Here is an 18,269-nt window from a genome sequence, read left to right on the forward strand (position 1 = left end):
AGGCCCAGCTCGGTGAACCCAAGGACGAGCCTCGACAGAATTAATGGACTTGGAGGCAGGACCCCTCGTGGGTCAAGAAATACCCCCCTGCCCGCACACCCGCAAACTTGTGGTACTCACACCGAGGCCCCGGGGGGTGGGGGGGAACCTACGTACGCGCTCTTTCTGGGCCCCCATGTAAACCAAGCGCCCGAGCTCCCAGAGGATCGCGCTGCCCCTGCCTGCCCGCCTCGGCGCACCCACCGACCCCCACACCCGGGGAGAATCTCAGGGCGGCCCCGCAGTCCCACCCCCCGGGGGCTCGGACACTGCACAGCGACCACGTTCCCCTCCCCCCCGGGGGCCTTGGACACTGCACAACGACCACGTCCCCCTCCCCCCCGGGGGGACTCGGACACTCCTCAGCGACCACGTCTCCCCTCCCCCCCGGGGGGTCTCGGACACTGCACAGCGACCACGTCCCCCTCCCCCCGGGGGGACTCGGACACTCCTCCGACCACGTCCCCCTCCCCCCGGGGGGACTCGGACACTCCTCAGCGACCACGTCTCCCCTCCCCCCCGGGGGGTCTCGGACACTGCACAGCGACCACGTTCCCCTCCCCCCGGGGGGGGCTCGGACACTCCTCAGCGACCACATCCCACCATCCCACGTACTCTGCATCTCCGGCCCGCTTCACGCCCAGGGACCGGCGCCCTCAGCCCTAGAGACCCGAGCGCAGACAGCCTCGACCGCCGCACGCCCCCGCTTCTCCCCTCAGTGCCCGAGCGCGCGCTCCGGGCCCCGGAGGTCCCGCGCTCCCCCCAGCTTCCAGGGACGCAGGCCGGGACGCCCCCACCCGGGGTCGGACGGGCCCCCCGCCCCGGGCGCCGGCCCTACTCACAGCACGCAGAGGGCGAAGGCTCCGGGCACGCTCTCGCTGTCGCGCACCAGGAAGCTGCCGTCCCGGCCCGCCCGGGCCAGCAGCTCCTCGGCCGCGGCGCGGCTCAGGTCGCGGTGGTACCAGGCGGGGGCCGGGTTACCCAGGGCGGCCCCGGGCCCCAGCCCCGCCCCGCCGCCCCCGCCCCCGCCGGGCCCCCCGGGGCTCGGGCCCCCGCACGCCATGGGCCCAGCGGCCCGCCGGGCCGGGCAGGGCGGTCACCGGGGCCGGAGAAGAGGCGCCATGGCAGGGGCCTGGGGCGGAGGAAGGGGAGCCGGGACTCCTGGCTCCGTGTCGGGGCTGGCGGCGGCACCGGACTCTCCCGCTCGGCTCCTTCCTCTCCCTGGCTCAAGTCTGCGACTTGGAAGAGAAAGAAAAGTTTGTTCAGAGGCCGAGGGGGGAGGGGAGCGAGGAGCCGCGAGGGGGAGGGGACTTGGACGCGACTGGAGGGAGGAGCTGCGGGTGCCCCCGCCCCCGGCGCCCGGAGAACCCCCGGGGCTCCCCCAATACACTCGCAGACTCCGCACCTCCCACCTCAGATCCCCAAGGGCCCTCCGAGATCCACGGAGTAACGCCCCATGACCCCTAAATACTGTTCAGAAACCCCAAAAGACGCGTCAGGGTTCCCCAATCCCTATCAGAAATCTCCCAAGATCGTCAAGTTCTGCCAATGAGCCCCCTAAGAACATTCCCAGAGGCCCACTCCCCCCTCGATACAATTCCCCAAAGCCCCACAAATCACCCGCAACCATCCCTGGAGTTCCCCCCAAACCTACACTCCCAGGTCCTGTGTCTCAGTCCGCAAATCCTCTCCCAATTTTCGCCCACAAACACTGCGGGACCAAACATTGTTCAAGGACTTTCTCAACACATCCGGGAGCCTCCCCGAGACTCTCCAAAGTCACTTGGGCACCAAACACTAACATTAACCAAAACACAGGAGTCCTGTCCATCAACCCCTGGCATCCCCCGGGATACAGCCTAACCTCCCAAACACCCCCAAGAAACACAACAGTCCCGGGGAGACAGCGCAGCTTCCTCTCCAAGTCCCCAGAACCCTCCGGAGACCGGCGTCGCCCCTCCCCCCAGCTTTCCAAGGTCTCTTCCGCCGCCACCCGGAGCCCCCGAGGCCTCTCACGGGCCTGGGAAAGGGGCCCCGGTCTCGCAGATACGTTAAGGGAAACTCCTTCCTCTTCCCGAAAAGGAAAAAGTCTCCCGGGCCAATCCCACTCTCCCTGGGCTCAGGGAGCACTTAGCCCACCTGGGAATACACCCTCTTCCCCCGGCAACGTAGGGTCGGGCCAGGTTGCGGGTGACTTAAGATGGTCAGGCACCCCTCAGTCCCGGCAGCAAGCCCTCCTCCGCCCCGGGTCCCAGACCCGCAGCCTTCCGACCCGCCCCTCCGCTCTGCCTCTCCCCGCCTCCTGCTTCCCTCCCGCCTCCTTGTAGATTCAGCCCAGAGCCCGGGAAATCAAGCTTTCCCTATCAGTCAGCCGTCCTCCTCCATGCTCCCCTTCTCCTCCATCCCTCCCCACTTCCCCCATCTCTGCCCAACCCTCTTCTTCCGCCTTCCCCCGCCTCGTCCCATCCAGTCCTAGCTCCCTCCATCGCCCCTTGTCTCCCTGCCTTCTCTACCCCTCCCCGTTTCTCCCATCCTGTCCTCTCCATGTTCGAATTCTTTGTCTCCAGCCCCCCACCCCCCATCCATTCCTCTGCTTTCTGGATCCAAGACACTGGGCCAGGGAAGTTGCGGGCAGATCTGGGCCAAAAATGTATCGCCCGAGGCCCAGTCTAGGGGTGGTAACTTCCTGGCCCGGCCCCCTGGACGTCTCCTAGGGCTGGATGAAAGCGGGGAGTTATGTAGCCATCCCAGCTCTCTCCGCCGCCCACACACACCTTTGTATCCTAGAGCAAAAGGGGATCGCGATACTTAGTAAAGTATCCAACTTTTAAACTACCAGTCTCCAACCCCTGTCGCTTTGTTTTACCAGGACTTTCACTTGGAAGTTGGGAAACTGGGCATTAGAGCTGCACTGCTGGGCCAGGACTTATCAATTCTCAACTAAGGGAGTGTTTTAGAAGTCGGAGATGCTGGAGACTTCGTTTCCTGGGTTCAAATCCTAAGCGTACTTCTTAATACTTGTATAACTTCCTCCCTCTTCATTTCCTCATATAGTAAATGATGAGATCGGATTAAATCAGTGCTTTTCTAAGTGCGATTAGAGAACCCAGAGCCTCGAGAAATCCTCGAGTTCAAAACTATTTTTATAATATTGTGATACTACTACTAAAATTCTCCCTTTTCCAACTACATTATGTGGGACCGAATTTTCTTCACGTAATTCAACAAATTAATTGTACAAAAGGAAAATCCAACTGTCTTTTATAAAGTCAGAGCTTAAAAGAGATTTTCAACAATATGCAAAATAACTCATTTGGGGGGACCATATTTTTAATTAAAGTGTTCTTTTATGTTAACACATAAATAGATGTGACAATGAATTAGCAAACATTTTTAAAGTTTTGGTTTTGATTTCTAATATGGTAAATATCAAGATATAACTTGTCAAATTCTTGAAAATAAATTACTAAAGAATCAAGGGTTATGCACCAACTGTTACCTCTGAAAATACCAGAGCTCATAGAGGTTATACACCAACTGTTAACTCTGAAAAATAATCAAAGAGCACCAGAGGTTATTACACCAACTGTCAACAGTGACCAGAGCCATAGAAGTTTTAGAAAAGCTTTAAATCAACTGTTCATTTTGAAAATATAATAAAACCAAAGAGCTCATAGAAGTTATAAGCAAAATGTTTGCTTTGTTCTTTTGGAGGAGGGAAACTAGACAAGGATGCCCGTATCTGCTCTAGGACCAAGGAGACCCCAAGGTATTATCGCTAAACCTTGATTAATTGTAGTTAGACAAGAATCAAGTCTCGAGATATCCTTTGTGAGTTCTCTAAGTAGTTTGGTTTGTAACTCAACTTTATGGGCTAAAGACCCTCAACCCAGATTATGGATTATGTTGACCAGAAACAAACCAGATATTAGAGATTCGAGTTTTTTGACTACTGACTACTCCCACAGCTGCCAAATTTGTGGGTATGGACTACTAAATCAGCTGAAGAAAGCCCCTCATTCATCAAATGGATGGCAGAATTGTCGAGGAATCTCGTCTCATCCGTTAAATAAATCCAGATGAGATTTCATTTTGTTTCTTCCAACCACCAAGACATTTATCTAAGTATGTTGGCATCTCCTTTTTTCTGCTTGATACAGATGACCTATCTGCTTAGGCATTTTACTCTTAGGAGTTTCATAAAGATACTGAAAATATGCACTTCCCAGATAGATTACCTCAAGGAACTAACTTCATGGGATAAAAATACAATCCCTTATCTATTTTCCATCATTGTCACCTTAACCCCGATGCTCACTAACCTAAGCCCACAGCTGTCCTTCAATCCATCTCATCCTGGCCCCAAAAGGCCTCTCAGGGTATCTTGGCTTAAAGCTGCCTCACCTAGCAGAGATTTTTTTAGTCAGTAAGAAATGACCAACAGGAGGATTTCAGAAAGGCCTGGAGAGACTTACATGAACTGATTCTGAGTGAAATAAAAAGGACCAGGAGATCATTATATACTTCAACAACAATACTATATGATGTATTTAACATCATATAGTACAGGACTGTACAGGACTGCTTGCCATCTGGGGGAGGAGGTGGAAGGAGTGAGGGAAAAGTGAGTGCAAGGGATAATGTTGTAAAGAAATTTTTTTCAAAATAAAAAAAATAACAATGTTAAAAAAAAAAAAAAAACTATATGATGATCAATTGTGATGGATGTGGCCATCTCCAGCAACGAGATGAACCAAACCAGTTCCAATAGAGCAGTAATGAACTGAACCAGCTACACCCAGCAAAGAACTTTGGGAGATGATTATGAACCACTACATAGAATTCCCAATCCCTCTATTTTTGTCCACCTCCATTTTTGATTTCCTTCACAGGCTTAATACTACACTATTTCCGATAGTGTACTATTCTTTTTGAAGTCCGATTCTTTTTGTACAGCAAAATAACTGTTAGGACATGTATACATATAATGTATTTAATTTATACTTTAACATATTTGATATGATTGGTCAACCTGCCATCTGAGGGAGAGGAGGGGGAAGGAGGGAAAAAATGGAACAAAAAGTTTGGTAATTGTCAATGCTGTAAAATCACCCATGCATATAACTTGTAAAAAAAAGCTATAATTTTTAAAAAAAAGCTTTCCCTTTTTAATGTTAGGATCCCCATGCCAAGACCACTCCTCTTTTATTAGAAGACACCATTTTCCATAACTAAGGCCAGTAAGCAAACTGTGCCTTGAGCTGGGATTAACTACAATCCTTTGCACATACCCTCTAGATTAACTCTGCTGCAGGTAAATCAAAGAAATCGACTTAAATCAGTCCCAGGTCGGCTGAGCTGAGACAAGCACCTGAAGGAACGTAATGCAGTCCTGCTATGAGTAGCCCTTTTTTCACTGCATAAACTTCTCATTGCTCCTTTTACTTCTCACTGATATGACAATACCTCCCTGCTTGGTTCTTTGTCTAACCCCAACTTAATATGTCAATGTTTAGTCTTGCTGCCTTGGGTCTTCTTGGCCCTAGAGCAGACAGACACTGGCAACTGTGCCTAATACCCTTCCTCTAATAGAATTAAAAAAAGAAAAATAATTTGCTTAACTGATCATTTTGAAGATGGGGGAAGCTTAGTTTGGATCTTTTTAGCCTCACCTTTCCTTTACTCTGTCCTACAGGTGATGATGAGCAGAGTTGATAATCATTGACTATATCCCATCTCCCAATGGTAATGAAAAGTTTACAAAGGCTTTCTTAAAAGAGATTTTTCAAAGTTCCAACTTCAGATAAAATAGGCCAGGGTAGAGAGGAAGCTCAATGAACAGAGTATTGGGCCTGGATTCAGAAAAATTTCAGTTCAGTTCATGTACTCTGTGAGCCTAGCCGAGTCACTTAACCCCATTTCCTGAGTTGAGCTAGAGAAGGAAATCTGTTTTTGCCAAGAAAACCCCAAATGAGATCACAAAGAGTCAGACAACTGAAATTTCTATTGAAAAGGGAAAATTGTTAAGGATAAGAGAAGGAATTTTTTTTTTGATCAATCAACATTTATTAAGCACCTACTTTATATAACCAGGTACTGGGGTTACAAATATAATCAATGAATTGATCTCTACTTAAAAGAAGTAAGGGGAACTTTAGAGAAGGTAGAAGTCATATCTAATTTCCCCTAAAGAATGGAGTGGGGGAGAGGTAGATTTTGCCTTTTGGATTGGAGTTGGAGAAAGCAGCCACTCCCTCCCAGTCTCCCTCAGTAGAGAGGTGAGATATGTGATGGGGCTATAGGTTTGCAAGCAGATTGATCAAGTTTGAGAGGGAAGAAACCAGATTGGGTGTCAAGGAGAGCCAAGCTGTGTCAATCAGGAAGTTGGAGTCCAGGGGTCCCAAACTGGGAATAAATCTTATTTATGGTTTTGGATGTAGATTGGTTAAATTTTCGTGCCTGATGAGGGTTAAACCCAGAGAAGCACCAGCAGTGTCAGAATCAAGAAGGGGAGACTGGCCCTCCAACTGAAGATGCCTGGGGCAGAACTATAAGCATAGTATTTAGCCACAGCTTCATTAGGATTTCCCTGGGCTGGGTCAAACCACATCTGAATACATTTGCCACTGCCCCGGCCAAAAGAGCTTGCATTATAAGATCTACTCCAAATGTTTTCACATAAGGAGGCTGGTGTTGGGAAGTAAAATGTGAAAGGGTGGCAGGCAGCTTGAATTGGGCACTCGTTAATCCCTGTGAAATGAAAATGAAGAAATATCAGTTTCCTCCCTTCAACCCTAATTTCCAGGCTTCCCTGCTCCCTTCTTCACATGATCAATTCTGGATCCTGGCTCTTGTGCTGATCCCCAAATCCTCAGTTTGTATTTAGAACCTCTCCCACTCCTATTATTTCATCCCATACCCTCAGACTCTGAATCCAGAGCGACAAACCAGAACTATAGCCAGTCCTCTATCTAGTCTTTCCCAAGTATCTCCACTTATCTACATCTCTCCTCAAAATTATGTTTAAGTTCCTATACTAAATGCCAAATCCCAGCCCCTAACCTGAGACTCAAGCTTTTTATCCCTTTAGCCCCAACCTCTCCATACCCAGACTCCAGCCCTCACTTTATCTTGTTTTTATATCAACCCCATTTCCCAAATTTCAAGTTCCTTCCTCATCCAAAGCCAGAAATTATGACAAAAAAAATCTGAGGTAGGGAGAGGGTCACAATCAGCAGAAAAAACCAAACCATCAAAAAGACTTTATCTACAGTATTCCACACCCACAGTCTAATCCTTTCCTCCCTTTCCCCCCACAAAGGAAGGGAAGTAGAGACTCCACTCTTTTGCCCAAGATTCCCTCCCTTCTTTTCCCCTTTGCCCCTGGCCCTCTTTCCCTCTAGTCTCAGAGCCTCACCTGAAGTCCAGTTCCAGCCCTTCTGCCAGTTCTCTTTGCAGGTATATGAAGAACGGCAGTCTTCCCACCACTGATCACAGTCTTCCTTGCACAGGGGAACATTCAGAATCCGTTCTTTCCGCCAGCTTGAGGACACCTTGTTGAGAAGAGGGAACATCCCTTTTCAAAAGGATGTTTTTGAACATCCCTTTCCCTGGGATGGGGAACTAGCATATCTCCCTAAGAGTAAAGATTGGGGAGTCTTAAAATATCAGTAGAAGTCTTGTTTCCCTCTCAGTTACCTACCGGCTGGATCCAGGGTCCTAGGTTGGGGGAGCACTCATAGAGACATGAATCCTGGATAAAGTGGCGTTTGCAGGCTGGAGTCATCTGGCCGCAGTGATTAAAGTTGAAGTTGTACAGGTAGGAGGCGTCTTCATGGACGGCAAAGCTTGTGTTTGCTGTACAACAGGCTTTTTTTTTCCATGGACTACACTGGAGGATGGGAAGTTGGAGGAAGAAAGGCATACAGGGCTAAGAAGCTGGACAGAAACTCATTTCTAAATCACGAAAATTTACCACAAGTTTTCCATCCAATAATGAGAAACGAAAAAAGGTCAATGGCTGACCAAGGTCCCAAATATAAGGTTAGAACTGAAATGAAAACAAGCCAAAGGAATACCAAGTCAAGACCCTTACCATTATATCACATTGCTCTCCCAAAACCAGAGCCATTACACATCACCTACTCTGAAATTCAGTCCAGTGAAGAGCCATCCTATCCTTGAAATTTGTCTTCTTTCCCTCTTGAAAGTTCCTTTAATTATCATTTTTATCCATTTACAAACAGAATACATGCTACTTGTGTCTTGTGTAGACTACATGGACTATTTTTGCCCAACTTGTGGTAGAGCCTCCCAAGCTCACCTTGGTCTGATCAACTAGTCAGACTCCAACAAAGTGATGTCCTTTGGTCTTCATGCATGAAGAACAACATCAACCTAAATCTCGAGAGCCAAGGTTATCTTGCTTTTCTTTACCCCAAGCACCTAGAATCTAGCAACCAAAAATTCTAGAGGACTAATAATGGACTGGAAGTATAGAATAAGACAACAGACATGGCCAATATAGGAATATTTTGCTTTATCTATTTCTATTTTGTTGTTTTTCCAATGATGGAATTGTAAAGATAAAGCATACTTTTATTTTTTTTAATGAAATCTTATCTTTTAAATTGCCAGGTAAAAACTTTTAAATCACTTTCTCAAAAGTTCTCTAGTATACTACTTTCTCTGAATTTTCCCTCTGCCTTTATCCTCCTCCCTTTGGAATATCTCCTTGTATATCTCCTTCTTCTATTTGATGGTAAGTTCTGAAAATTCTTATCTATGTCAAATCTTCACCCAGTATTTCTATGCCAAGCTCATGAACCTTCACAATATTTGTTGAATGCAATAATTTGAAAGTAACTCCTGTTAGTTCCAGCATGAACACTTGCCAGCTATCTAACTCTGAATATATTATTCCATTGCTCCTAAGTTCTAGTTTCCCTATCTGCAAAAATGTGTTACTATTTTTCCTCGTTAATTGGTTATTGCTGTTATGAAGAAACTTTGTAAACTGTCAAATTGCTAGGAGGAACTATCATAAAGAACACTCCTGTCCCTATATTAGGGATATGCAATGTTACCTATTCTCTCTTTCCCACTCTCTAGGCCCATCTCCAATTTAGAACTCCATACTGTAATCCCCTTGTCCCAGGAGGTTTCTTCCCTGCCTGTTACCTGCTGGTGAAGGTCATCTTCTGGACCAGGCTGGAACTTGTGGTGCTTAGAATCCATGCACACATTGAGCATATCGTTACCCTTGCGAAGTCCATTTGCCGTAGCCATGAGGCCCAAGAAAATCAACCCCCATCCTGGTAGAGTCATGGTCTGTGAAGTCCAAGGGAAGGAGAATTCAAAGGCTGTGAGAGAATGGAACCAGGATGCAGAGAGGAAGGGGAGTGGAAGGAGATGGAAATGAGGAGAAGGACTGGGGTGGGGGTGGGAAGGATCTAGGATCTAAGGCTAAGACATTAATTTTAGTCATAGAGCTTTTTGGTAGTCCAGCAAACCTTATTACTCCTCTTCAAAATAAATCTTTTTGATGCATAAAATCATATATAGGATTACAAAGGAAACCAGTTATTTTGAAATAGTTATCAACATTTTTTTAAAAGTCCATAGATCCCAGGTTAAAAACTTATTTGGGAAGGAGTCTTGGGTGATTGAGATGGGAGGGATAGGGTTTTAGTTAAGGGAGAAAAAAGGGAATGGGGTGGGGAGGAATGAAGAAAAGAAAGAGCACTGGGAAAACAGAATCTGGGGTAAGGCTGAGGGACAGGAAGCCAGATACTTTAATTTTCCTGAAAATGGGATTTCTGAACTTTGACCAAAGCTTTCTGCTCCTTTTGACACTTATCTAGGGGAAATGACCTAGTACTCTTCACCTATCAGAAGAGGGAAGAGAAAAATCCTACTCTCTCTCTCTCCCCCTCTCAAAGAGGGATTCATCTGCCACTCCAACCATTACTTAGGCCAGAAATTTGGACCTAGTTTCAACAGACACCTAATAAAATAGCCCTCTGGGATGCAGGGCAAACCCCAGTGCTAGAAATCTTCTATCCTAGGTTCTAAATTGAATACATGGCCACTTCTTCATTTCAAAGGGGAGAGGATCTCAGAATGTTTAATTTGAGAGCAGAAAAACCCTCTTAAGAACAAACAGTATTAGAACTAAATTGGTGATTAGAGATTATCTTGTCCAACTCATTTATTTTACAGTTAAAGAAATTAAAATTCAAAGAGGGGATAGAATTTCTCCAATATCCTTTGACAAATCAAAAATGAGAACACAATTTGAATGGTACTGCCTCCTTTGGGAAACAAATGACTTTAGCTTCTCCTCCTCCTTATTCCCAACCCCCAACTCTAAAATCTCCAATTTTTCTCAGAGATACTAAGCCAAAATGGCATGGGGTTCCAGATTTCTGGTCCAGAAAATGGTAAGAAAGGCTTATGGCTAGTAATCTCTAGGAAAAGAGTCTGGAGATCTGAAAGGAAGCTCCTTCTCCCAGCAGTTTTCCACTCCCACCTCCACGTCCACTCTTTTGATTCTACAGAGTCTCTCTTTTCCCCCAGTTTTTTCCTCAGTTCCACAACATAGGCTCTCATTCACCCCATACACTCCCTGGAGTTTTTCCTTGATCACTGAAGACTTCTAGCAATTTGTGATAGGAAACAAAGGGGATAAAGCAACTAGAGATTAGGATCTACAGTCCTCCCCTGGAAGTAAAGACAAGGTTCTAATCTTACCCTCTGCTGCTGACTGGCTGTGTGACTTTGGACAAATTCTTCCCCATTTCTAAGCCTCAACTTTCCCAGCTTTGAAATGAGGGAGTTAGACAGAACCTGTAATGCTGAGAAGGAGGGAAAGGGATGGGAAGAGGTCCTACCTCCAGAAAAAAAGGCCAGAAAATCTTCAGAGGCTCCTGTTTCCAGTTCTGGCCCCCTGTCCCTCCCACTTCAGCTCAGTGGGGAGCTGAAGGTTTAGTGACCAAGGAGACCAGGGATTGACAGGTGAGTGGCTTGCCCAGTTGAGGAGGGGCCATCCAACCAAAGGAATTAGCTAACAATCTCAGGGAACAAAGTTTGAAGGGCAATTCCTATGTACCCCTCCCCTCCCCAATGCCATTACTTTTTGCCCTCGTGGAATGCAGACTGGTTAAGAATAAGAAATTCAACTGAAAAAGTGAGAGTCAAGGTTCCAAAATTCCTCCATAATTTCCTTTTCAGCAAGGCAAGACAACTTCCTCCCCCTCTTCCCCTTCTCCCTCATTCCCTAGGACCTGGCCCCTAAATTCTGGTCAAACAGAATCCCATGTGAGAAATTTAAAATTGTGTAATATTCAGATTAGAGAATCAGAATCCTAGATTCTGATACTTATTTACCGAGATCATGACTAGGCAGTTTAATAGAATTACTTTTATTTGTTTAAAAGTTAAAAAAACTGATTGCCATAAGATTTAATAATTACTTGACATTCACTATAATAGTGACTTGTGGTTTCTATATATATAGGGTTCTACAAAAAATGAAAAATCTTATTAATTGACAATAAGATAAAATTTAAATATAAGTTTAATCATTTGTATAGTTGAACAAAGCGAGAAATTAAGAAAATTTTTAAAAAATGTTAACTTTACTTAAAATGTATTATTATAATTTCTTTTCTTCCGAGATGAAATGGAGTAAAATGCTTATTAATTGAAAAGTAATAATCAAAATACTTTTAAATTTAATACAGAGGCTTCTTAGGATCTTTTTCTGTCATCCTGTGCCCCAGTTTATTAAAATCTGAAGAATATCTTACTTACAAACTTTTTAAAATTTTATATATTAACTTCTTCTAAAAAATAATATATCTAGTTAACTTTTCTTTTTCTGATTTTCAGGCATTATTGGGAGTTAAAAATAGACTTGCAGAAAATAGGGAACACAAAAAGCACAACAAAAGTGATATATGTATCTGAGGCCAGATTTGAACCCAGGTCCTTCTGACTTCAGGGACTGTTGCTCTCTCATCCATATTCACCTGAAGTGCCTAAGATTTTTATTTTCAAAATACATGCAAAGTAAAGTTTTCAAAATCTTTTTTAAATTCCCTTTACATTAAACTTGTCGTTCTCAGTTTTTCTGAAATCCTGATATTCCCTTCCTATAGATAGTAATATTCAACATAGGTTAAACTTATTGCAGTTTTTCTCGAACATGATGTTCCACATTTCATCATGCTTGCACATGAAAAACGACTGCAAAGGGGACTTTCTTTAAATCTGAAGGAAAAAAAAACAACAAGGACAAAAAAGGTGAAAATATTATGCTTGTGGATAGTTCCAATTTAACCTCATGGCCCTGCATTCTAGATGCAGATGGCTTCTCCATCATTAAATATATAAATGGAATATGCCTGAATCATGTTACATTGTTGAAAAAGTATCAAAGAACCAAGTTATCATCAATATCTTTGGGCAAAACCTTTTTTTAATTTTTATACAAAGTCCTACCTGTAACTCTTTATCCACCCTTAGTTCGACAAAGAAAATACTCTCAGGAATAATTTTCTGAAATCAGACAATCTGATTAGCTATTCTAATAGATCAATAATATTCCATTATTTTCATTTTATAACTTATTCAGCCTTATTTCGGAACTGATGGGTATCCACCAATTTCCATTACAATGCCACCACAAAGGGCTGCAAATGTGGGTCCTTTTCCCTTTTGCAGATCCTCCTTTGGGAGTACTGACCAGTAAAGTAAAACACTGGATCAAAAGTATAGGCAAGTTTGACAAACTTTAGGCATATCCAAACTGTTCACCTGAATGGTTGAGATCAGATCAAATGTTTATTAAACCATTAAGATAAAAACAAAGGTGGAACAATTAGGATTGGAATAATGGTTATTATTTTGAAACATCCAATTCTTTTTCACAAGTACGTCCAAGATATATTCATGAATTCTTGTTTGCGTGTGAGGATGGAAAGTACCTTTGATGTCTAATTTTTTAATGAAAAAGTTCATCTACCTCCTGTCTATCATTTCCTCACCCTACCAATTTGGGGAAAAGAAATCTAAAGCTTTAAAATAAATATCTTTGGTCAAGTCAGAACAAATTCCATATTACTACTACCAAAATATATGTCTCAATTAGAATGCTGAACCCATCATCTTCTTTGTTAGAGGTGGTTAGTAGGCTTCATTAATAGTCTTCTGGAACTGAAGTGGGTCATTGTGCTAACCTTCCAAAGTTATTTTCTATTAAAATTGTCTTTGTTCTGGTTGTCATATAAAGTGTTTCACTGGTTCTTCTCAATTCCCTCCAAATCAGTTCATACAAGTCTTCCTGGGTTTTTCTGAAACCATCCCTTGCACCATTTTTTGATGTAATATTTAGTAATATTCCAGCACATTAATATTCCCGAACTCATTGGGCCATCCTTTTTTTTTTTAACAGCTTTTTATTTGCAAGATATATACATGGGTAATTTTTCAGCATTGACAGTTGCAAAACCTTTTGTTCCAATTTTTCCCCTCCTTCCTCTCACCCTCTCCCCCAGATGGCAAATAGACCAATACATGTTAAATGTGGTTAACTCAGATTCTAATCTAGTCCCTTTCTTTGCAACTAAGCAAAGACAGGTTTTAATAGGTTTAATTTTTTAATAGGTTTAATTAGATTTGTTTTAGGTCGCACACCAGGAAGTAAAAGAATTTGAACGCTAGTCCCTAATAATTTTAAATTCAATGCCTAGTCCACTTCTTCAGTTTCTGATCTCCCTTGGATATACTCAACAACTAGGATTAAAACTCATGTCTTCTGCTTCCAAATTAAGAACTTTTACGTCAGAAAACCTACAATTGCAAGAACAGCTCTTTGAGTAATATTATAAGCAAATTGGAAGAACATAGGATAGTTTACCTCTCAGATCTATGGAGAACGAAGGAATTTGTGAACTGGAATTCATAACTGAATACCAAATATATAATTTTGATTATATTAAGCCAAAAAGGTTTTTGTACAAACACAACTAATGCAAACAAGTTTAGAAGGGAAGCAATAAATTGGGAAAATATTTTTACTTTTAAGTGTTCTGATAAAGACCTCATTTCTAAAATACATAGAGAATTGACTCAAATTTTTAAGAATTCAAGCCATTTTTCAACTGATAGATGGTCAAAGGAATTGTGAATAGATCTAGCCATTCTGGAGTTCCAAATTAATATTTGGAACTATGCTAAAATTATCAAAATTATCAAACTGTGCATAGATTTTGACCCAGCAGTATTTCTACTGAGCTTTTATCCCCCAAAGAGATTTTAAAGGAGGAAAGGGACTCATATGTGTAAAAATGTTTGTGGCAGCCATTTTGAGTGGCAAGAAACTAGGAACTTAGTGGATGCCCATCAGTTGGAGAAAGGCTGAATAAGTTATGGTATATGGATGTTATGGGATGTGATTGTTCTGTAAGAAACGACCAGCAGGATGATTTCAGAGAGGCCTGGAGAGACTTACATGAACTGATGCTGAGTGAAATGAGCAGGACCAGATCATTGTACACGGCAACAACAATATTATACAATGATCAATTCTGATGGACATGGCTCTTTTCAAAAATGAGATGACTGAGGCCAATTTCAATGATCTTGTGATGAAGAGAGCCATTTACACCCAGAGAAGACTGTGGGAATTTAATGTGGACCACAAGATAGCATTTTCACTCTTTTTGATGTTGTCCACTTGCATTTTGTTTTCTTGCTTATTTTCCTTCCTTTTTGATATGATTTTTCTTATACAGCAAGATAATTGTATAACTATGTTTACATATATTAGATTTAACATATATTTTAACATGTATAACATATATTGGATTGCCTGTCGTCTAGGGGAGGAGGTGGAGGAAAGGAAGGGAAAATTTGGAACACAAGGCTATGCAAGGGTCAATGCTGAAAAATTTAAGGTCCATGTTTTAAAAATAATTATAATTTTTAAAAAAAGAATATAAATCTCTGGCCTTCCCAAGTCTCCCTGACACTCACAGATGGGATGAAAACCTCATTTTCTCCTATCCCAGCGGCAGATCTATCCTAGTAAGGGACTTAAAGCAATCTGTAGATAGCTTATGAGACGCTATTTTTTTTTCCCCTTTTGTTCACAAAATGGTTCCAAATTTTGCTGCCTTTATTAAGCACCTGTTATATACCAGGCACTAGACTAAACATTACACAAATAAGTCCTCATCAGGTGGGTGCTATTATTAACCTCCATTTTTCAGGTGAGAAAAGTGAGGCAAACAAAAGTTAAAGTCATATAGCTAATAAAGGCTGGAGAAACGAATTGAACTAAATTGTCTATAGCAGGCCCAGAGCTTTAATCACTATACACCTAACTGCCTATTTTAAGATCTAGATTGGTAACCTAAACCCAAACCAACTAGGTATTATGGGCAATCCCAGATCCTATGATCTGGACATCCTCACTGAAAAGAAGACTATTGGCTGAATTTTAAGATTCATATCCAAATGAAGTTTCCATTTAAGCAGAGAAATGGACATTAAGAACTTTGCCAAGACCCAAAGTGTAAGAAATCAAGCTTATAGCACTGTTAAACGGCAGCTACATTGCCAAATCAAGTTCTTTCACTTGTGTGCATTTTAACCTTTCAGTGAAAGGGCAACAAAGTTTACTCCATCTAAATAAGTGGAGAAAGGAATGACAATTGTCTTAGGTGCCCGAATATCTATTACTTGAATTCCATTACTCTTAGTTCCAAGCTTCATTTTAGATTCTAAATAGTAACAATGGACAGCAATTGGGCCTACAATCAGATCGATTGAATCCTTAAAGACACATGACACAAACCTCTAATCTGACTGTTTCCTCAACGTTAAAGAGAAATAATCCTATCTCCCAGATTATTTAGAGATCCAAATAGCATATTGAAGTGCCTAAAAATAGTAGTCTTCTATTCAAATGCTTAACTTCTCCAAATCCTCACTACTAACAAAGGGAGGAGAGAAGATGAGTTTAAGTGAATTAAGGAATTAAATTAATTCCAAAATCATTTATTAAATGCAAGAGTTCTGTGCCTCTAGCTAGAGATATAAAACTGAAAGTCATAATCTCTGCCCTCAGGCTGCTTAGTCTAATAGTAGTAGCCCAATACTTCAATGAATAGATCAACTAGCAAATCCAACTTTACATACTTAATATTTAGGAAAAAGCATTAGCTTCTCAGATATTTATTCAATCTGTATAAATGAGGATAAACTCAGCAAACTATACCATTAGTAGAGCTATTAAAATAGCAGTAAACTTAATATTACCAATTACTTAATATTAGTAAAATGATAATATTAAAAGCTAAGGACCTAATATATACATTAATTATTAAATAGGACTAGATAAGAATTTTAGCAGCTAAGCCTTGGCTAGAGTAGGGAGGATGGTGATAGGATGAGAAAGATGGGCAAAGGTTAATACAAAGTAGAGGACAGCTAGCTGGCACAGAGGATATAATGGCAGGTTTTATGTCTAGAAAATTCATTTTCCAGAGTTCAAATCTGACATCTAATGGGATGACTCTAGGCAAGTCAACTAAACCCTTTTGACTTCAGTTTCTCATTTATAAAATTAGCTGAAGGAAATAGCAAACTATTCTACCATTTTTACCAAGTTAATCCCAAATGGGGTCACAAAGAATCAGTCAAAATTGATTAACAAAGGCTGAAAGGGAGAATTGAATATATAGGTAGAGGGATTAGGGAATAATCCCTCAGATTAAAGAAGCCACATAAGAGAGGAGTAAAATATGGTTGGAAAAATGTTAACTAAATGGAGCCAGATTATTGCAGAGCCTTGAATTCCAGACAAAGGAATCCAGATAAAGGAATTGTTATAATACCGTAAAAGCAGGGGGGGAGGGGAGGAATACACAAAATTCATCTTTTTTGAACAGGGAATGAAAGATTTCAAAAGTCTATATAACAGTTGAAAGGGGAAGCTAGAGTGGAGAGGGAGAGAAAAGGAAAGAAGGCTATGGTTTGAGGAAAGAGTAGGAGAACAAAGTAGAAAGGGGATTAAAAATTCCCCATGGTTAGGGGTTATGGAAGGAGGTCAGATTTAGAGACAGATTCAAGAATCTTGAAGTGGAAGGGAATGAAATTGCCCAAGAAAAGCAAGATACAGAGATGGGGCTGTAAATTTGTCCCATCTGTTTCACCCCCAGTCTCTGCAAAACCCTTAGCCACAAGTATCTCTTCCACCTTACCTGGCTTTTTGGAGGTTCTCAGAGATCACAAGGAAGACTGTAGGTTAAATAGACCACAAGTTAGCTCTGGAGGGAAGTTTCCTGTGCTCATTTAAATATCAATCTTGACTAGGAAATTAATTGGGCTTTGGTGGCTTGAGGAGGGGTGGGAGAAGAGAAATCAAACCTCAAATCTAGACCACACCTCCAGGTAAGGGAGGATAGATCCAGATCAGAAATCTATTGTTCTCCACCGAGTTCTCCTGCCCTCAATGTTAGCAGTAATTTGCCTTAAGAGGTCTGGAACAAATGGGGTTAATTGGGACTTGGATCCCCAAAGAAGAAAATGCTTTTCTAAAGTGAGGTATCCAGAAAGACTAGATGCAGTTTTTGTTGTTGTTGTTTTTTTTTTTTTTTTTTTTTTTTTTTTTTCAGAACCAAACTGTTCTCTTGTTGCACAGGGAGAATTGGATTCAGAAGGTAAAAACAACCCTAGAAGAAAAACAAGAATGCAAATAGTTTGCATTCATTTCCCAGTGTTCTTTCTTTGGGTGTAGCTGCTTCTGTCCATCATTGATCAATTGAAACTGAATTAGGTCTCTTTGTCAAAGAAATCCACTTCCTAGATGCAGTTTTAAAGATTTACTAAATTCTCAAACTGCGGCCTGCAGGCCAAATTCAGCATCTGAGGACATTTATTCCCCTCACCCAGGGCTATGAAGTTTCTTTATTTAAAAGCCCAAACAAAAGTTTTTGTTTTTACTATAATCCGGTCGTTCAACAGTCTGAGGGGACAGTGAACTGGCCCCCTATTTAAAAATTTTGAGGATCCCTGATCGGGACTCTGCTTTGTGGGGAAGACCACACTATGAGATATCCTGCCTGGTGACCAAGTGGCCCACAAGGATCAAATAGGACAACGTTAAGAATGATCTTCTTGCCCACTTAAAAGTGGATGCCTTCAGGACAATAGACCTACAC

At 42.4% G+C, this 18,269-nt stretch overlaps 2 protein-coding genes across 5 annotated transcripts in view; both read right to left on the reverse strand.

Moving 5' to 3' along the window:
- The window catches only part of INPPL1 (inositol polyphosphate phosphatase like 1), a 35,274-nt gene extending 32,968 nt beyond the window's left edge, over positions 1-2,306 (reverse strand). The window contains exons 1-2 of one of the 2 annotated variants that reach the window (XM_031962007.1): positions 2,179-2,306; positions 882-1,277 (exon numbers count right to left, since the gene is read on the reverse strand). In XM_031962007.1, the coding sequence (XP_031817867.1) occupies positions 882-1,102 (221 nt within the window). In that variant the 5' untranslated portion in view covers positions 1,103-1,277; positions 2,179-2,306. The other variant, XM_031962006.1, reaches the window with a different exon arrangement.
- Positions 2,307-6,093: 3,787 nt separating this feature from the next.
- Positions 6,094-17,532, reverse strand: FOLR1 (folate receptor alpha). 3 transcript variants are annotated; one of them, XM_031962009.1, is made up of 5 exons: positions 17,310-17,532; positions 9,220-9,369; positions 7,742-7,930; positions 7,457-7,592; positions 6,094-6,789 (listed from the first exon to the last, which is right to left on the reverse strand). In XM_031962009.1, the coding sequence occupies exons 2-5, from the start codon at positions 9,364-9,366 to the stop codon at positions 6,509-6,511; spliced, it is 753 nt and encodes a 250-aa protein (XP_031817869.1). In that variant the 5' UTR covers positions 9,367-9,369; positions 17,310-17,532; the 3' UTR covers positions 6,094-6,508. The 3 variants fall into 3 exon arrangements, with proteins under 3 accessions (XP_031817869.1, XP_031817868.1, XP_031817870.1); XM_031962008.1 differs by lacking the exon at positions 17,310-17,532 and adding an exon at positions 10,932-11,035; XM_031962010.1 differs by lacking the exon at positions 17,310-17,532 and adding an exon at positions 10,792-10,910.
- Between the last annotated feature and the right edge of the window lie 737 nt (positions 17,533-18,269).

Source organism: Sarcophilus harrisii, chromosome 3 (genome assembly GCF_902635505.1).
Source record: "Sarcophilus harrisii chromosome 3, mSarHar1.11, whole genome shotgun sequence".
NCBI lineage: Eukaryota > Metazoa > Chordata > Mammalia > Dasyuromorphia > Dasyuridae > Sarcophilus > Sarcophilus harrisii.

Bases quoted from the DNA above. Each gene is read 5' to 3' on its own strand.
- FOLR1 (XM_031962009.1), bottom strand. From the start codon at position 9,366: ATGACTCTACCAGGATGGGGGTTGATTTTCTTGGGCCTCATGGCTACG. The intron at 7,593-7,741 runs GTAGGTAACTGA...CTTCTCAACAAG, and splicing joins TAGGACCCTGGATCCAGCCG to GTGTCCTCAAGCTGGCGGAA. The intron at 6,790-7,456 runs GTGAGGCTCTGA...TTCATTTCACAG, and splicing joins GGGCTGGAACTGGACTTCAG to GGATTAACGAGTGCCCAATT.